Below are 4232 nucleotides of genomic sequence, written 5' to 3'. Positions count from 1 at the left end.
GACCTCTGGGTGAAACAAAAAGGCTTCCCAATTGCAAAGAGTGGCTGTACAAGTAAAAAGACACCCTTTTACCAAAAATAGAATTCCACATTTATTTACTGGTTTCAAATGAGGCAGCTTTTCCCAGCGCTGGGGTCGTAGGCGGACCCCAGTCTTTTCCAAACCGGAGAAGAAGGAGTAAGTGCAACTGCCCTTCAAAAAAGACACCCCTGCACCCGAAAACAAAGCTCCCGAAAAGTATACTGCTGCCACATTGAATTATAGTGAACCCTTACTGTGCAACCATGTAACTTAACAAAGTTTAACTGAATTAACAGTTAGACTTCCATTTTCAAAATCTAGTGCATAAATTTAATGGCTCATTCTAATATTTATTATTCAACCTTTTGACATTTATTTGCAGCAGTTGAATTGAGGTACTGGTGCATTATTAGCATTTAAACAGTAAAGTGTTCCAGCTCTACCATAATAACTGAGTTTAACTTGAGTCTTTAGCCTGAAGTACTCTGTGGAATGTAACATAATAAAAAAAACCCCAAAAACAAAAACAAAAAACAGAAACAATTCAACAGAACAAACAAACAAACAAAAAGGCCCAAACCAACAACAACCAAAAAAAAAAAAATCCCACCAAGATCCCAAAATAAGGAAAAAACCCCCCACTGTTGTAATGGTAAATAAAATAGTAATCCAGATTCTGTCTTCACAATGTGATAAAACAGGATTCCAATAGTGGATAGTATTAATGGGTTTGTACAAACCACGCTGCAGAGTTAAAAAAAAAAAAGGTAAGAAAGTTAAAGGTGGTTCAAGAAAATATTTTCCAAACTACTTTATTAATTAAATTTCCTGAATTTGTGGCTAGGTGGAAGAGGTATTGCAGAACCGCCCAGCTGCCATTTCCATACAGGATGGGCCTTGTGAGGTGGTTGGGAATCCTTAGTGGTGTTTAAGGAATAAGCTGGCAACAAATCCCCATCATTGCCAATAATTAGTGATGGTGGACAGGGAAAATTTGCCATGAAATTAAATGGCCTTTTCACTGCTGATGCTACATTGCTGGCTACCCTTTTGCGTCTATTGTTAACTGTAAAATCATCCAGTGTTCCTTCATGTGTCTCAATTTTACCTGTAGGACGTGGGCTTCGAGCTGATTTCAAATTTGGTTTGACTGGAGGAGTCTGCAGTACAGGTCGCTTTCCCAAAACCAGTGTCCTGTAATTTTTTCTCACCCTTGCTCCAAATTTATACTCCCCATCCTCAGGTTTTGGAGTACCTAAAGTGCATGAGAGGACCTGACTCTGAGTCAGTGGGTTTAAGGAAGTGGTTTCTTTCTCAGTGCATGCAGAATCTTCCTTGGCTGTTAATAAAGCGTCCTGGTTATTACTCTCAGTCACACCGTAAAACTCATCCTTAGTATCATTGCACTCACACTTTAGCTTATGTGTTGTAAGATCAGGCTCATACTCGTCGTTCGCACTGCTGTCCTCTATTTTGATTTTAATGCTGTGCAGGAATGGCAATGCCTTATTGCCTGTATCAGTGCACTGGAGCTCAGCTGCTGCTGCTGCCCCTGGAGAAGCAGCATCCTCCGCAGGATCAGTTTGTAAAGAGGGCAAATCCGTGGCAAATTCAATACAATGAGGGATTTTGGAATCTTTCTCTGAATTTGCTGCCGCTGATGAAGAATCATTATTTAAGAACCTAGCAGCTATTGTATTGTTATCTGCACGGTGTGTAGTAGTTGCTTGAAGGCATTTCCTTGCCTCTCTGAGTATTCTTTGTTGTGGAAATGCATTGTTTGTCTTTGGGCTAGGTGAAGAGGCCCCCTTTGCAACACAGTTAATTGTTAGGTCAGTACTCTTGGCATTATTGGAAAATTCAGAGTGTGGGAATGTGAGTTCGGATACCCTATCATCTCTTATCTCCGCGAAGCAGCTCCCCAGGCCGCCGGAGCAGCGCAGCGCCGGGGCGGCGGGAGCCCAGCCGGGGCAGCCCCACTCCTCCGGCAGCTCCGGCTTGACTCCGCCGGGAGCGCCGCGGAGGGCGGGCAGCCCGCCGGGCTCCGCCGGGGCCGGGGGCCGGGAGGCGGCGGCGGCCGCCAGATGGTACAAGAAGTTGGCGTGGACCACGCCGGGCGGGCTGCAAAAGCTGGTGCGCCTGAAGCGGATGCTCTGCACCGAAACCTGGCTGGAGACCGAGCTGGAGTCGGAGTCCGAGGTGCTGTCCTCCTCCTCCTCCTCTTCCTCTTCCTCTTCCTCCTCCTCCTCCTCCTCCGAGCTGCCCTCGCTAGAGTCCGAGGCGCCGCTGCCCTCCTCGTCCTCCTCCTCCTCCTCGTCCTCCTCCTCCGAGCTGCCCTCGCTGGAGCTGGAGAGGCTGGAGCCGCAGTCCGAGTCGTGGGCGGCGCGGCCCGAGCAGCAGCTGGACTCCGAGTCGCTGCTGCCGCTCTCGGGGAAGGCGGGCGGCCCGAAGCCGCGGGGCAGCGGCAGCGGCAGCCGCGGGGCGCCACGGGGCCGGCAGGGCCGGGGCAGGGCCAGGGGCCGGCGGGCGCCGCCGGGGGGGCCCAGCGTGACGGCGGCGGCGGCCGCCCCGTGGCGGCGGCGGCGGCAGCGGGCGGGCAGGGGCGGGGGACCGGCGGCCGGGAGCCGGGGCCGCGCCGCGGCGGCGAGCGGGCGACGGGAGCGCAGGGGCACGCAGCCGCCCACCGCCGGCGCCGTTTCATAGTTTACGGGGGATTTGCAAGGCGCCCGAGCGATTTCTGGGTAGCTGTGGCCAGTGTATTTACTAAAAATGTGAGGTAGATGAGCGGCCGGTAGCAAGGCTGTGTCCCCCGGGCGCAGAGCTTTCCTCCGGACGGGCAGCAGCGGCCGAGGAGAGTCGCTCAGACCCAGCCAAAGTTTGTTCTCCTTCCAGAAGCCCGAGAAGGGGTCGGGGGGAGCGAGCTCCGGCTGGAGATCGGTGGCAGACAGCGCCCGGCTTAGTTTCCTTCGTTTCGTTTTAAGAACCCGTTCGGTTTTGCAGGATGTGTATAGGGCTTCCACGTCTTCTCTGGAGATCAGGGTGCATTTGGCGGCGTGGAAAGCGATGGAGTTGATGGCTTTGAGTTTCCTCAACTCCTCCAAGTCGCAGTGATGTTTTTTTACTTTTAAATGATCCATTCGCTTGTGCACGGTAGTTCGCGGGATGTTTTTGAGCAGGTCTGTAAAAACCTGGGAGAGTGCAAACATTTGCTTTCCTTTAATGATGAGGTAGCCGAGCCTCACGCCATCCACCTCTTCAAAACCCGACTTCAGGTCTCCCATTTCGTGAATTAAATTATTCCCAGCATTTGCAGAGAGAGAGAGAGATGAAAAAAAAAGAAAAAAAAAAAAAAAAGAAAAAGCCACACACACACAATCCTCAGCCAGATGCTGTATTTGTCTCAAGGCATCCTGCTAATAAAATATAACAAAGGCTGTTATTCCTGGTGAATGAAGTGCCCAACTTTAGACAAAATTAAAAAAAATAAATTAAAAAATACTGTGAGACTACAATCAATATATAATCTTAAAAATCAGGTTTGCCAAAGTGTTTCTCTAAGTTGTTGCTGAAGATCAGTACCTGTTCCCTTTCATTCCCTGCTTTTCCATTGGAAACTATGATAATGGAATGTGAAGGGAGGAAGAGAAAAGAAATGCAGCTGCTATTCCCGCCGCTGCTTTAGCTACAAATAAAATGACAGAGTGAAGTGAGCTCGTCCGGAGACACCTTCATCAATTAATTCCCCTAAAGCCAACGCTGATTGGACACTCCTGACAGGTGATGCAATAAAAATTGATATTCCACCCCTTCCCCCAAAAAATCTCCCACTAATTAGCATACCCTTATACTGCCACCTCCCCTCCCAAAGTAAATAATACAGTTAGTATATAAATCTTTCTATTAAACAATCCGAGCTCAAACACACTCAGCCCTCTCAGACTTCCTCGTCGCTAGCTTCGGAGGAAGGATTTGTATGCTTTTCCCCCATATCGTTCCGTATATTTTCAGCCTGTTTTGGACAAACGTTGCTCTTTTGTGCATGCCGTGAATTTAAAGGACATAAGTCTGATCGTAGCGATGGAAAATCCTTCGGTAACGTAGCCGCTTTAAACTAGCGTTTTATTCTGCATTGTGTGGAAAATGAAGCTTAGCGAAAACGTGCAGAACAGCTTGGTATTTCCCGTTCTGAGGCTCCAAAGTTAAATGTTCGG

The 4232-nt window shown here is 49.1% G+C and overlaps 1 protein-coding gene across 1 annotated transcript; it reads right to left on the bottom strand.

The window, feature by feature from the left end:
* Positions 1-679: 679 nt before the first annotated feature.
* Positions 680-3302, bottom strand: SKIDA1 (SKI/DACH domain containing 1). The gene has a single exon (XM_059482268.1). It carries the CDS (start codon positions 3300-3302, stop codon positions 837-839), a length of 2466 nt encoding a protein of 821 aa, XP_059338251.1. The 3' UTR covers positions 680-836.
* Between the last annotated feature and the right edge of the window lie 930 nt (positions 3303-4232).

This window comes from Ammospiza nelsoni, chromosome 1 (genome assembly GCF_027579445.1).
Source record: "Ammospiza nelsoni isolate bAmmNel1 chromosome 1, bAmmNel1.pri, whole genome shotgun sequence".
Lineage (NCBI taxonomy): Eukaryota > Metazoa > Chordata > Aves > Passeriformes > Passerellidae > Ammospiza > Ammospiza nelsoni.
This window is presented reverse-complemented; position numbering and strand designations above follow the sequence as displayed.

Coding starts and splice junctions, on each gene's coding strand:
- SKIDA1 (XM_059482268.1), bottom strand. CDS start 3,302: ATGGGAGACCTGAAGTCGGGTTTTGAAGAGGTGGATGGCGTGAGGCTC.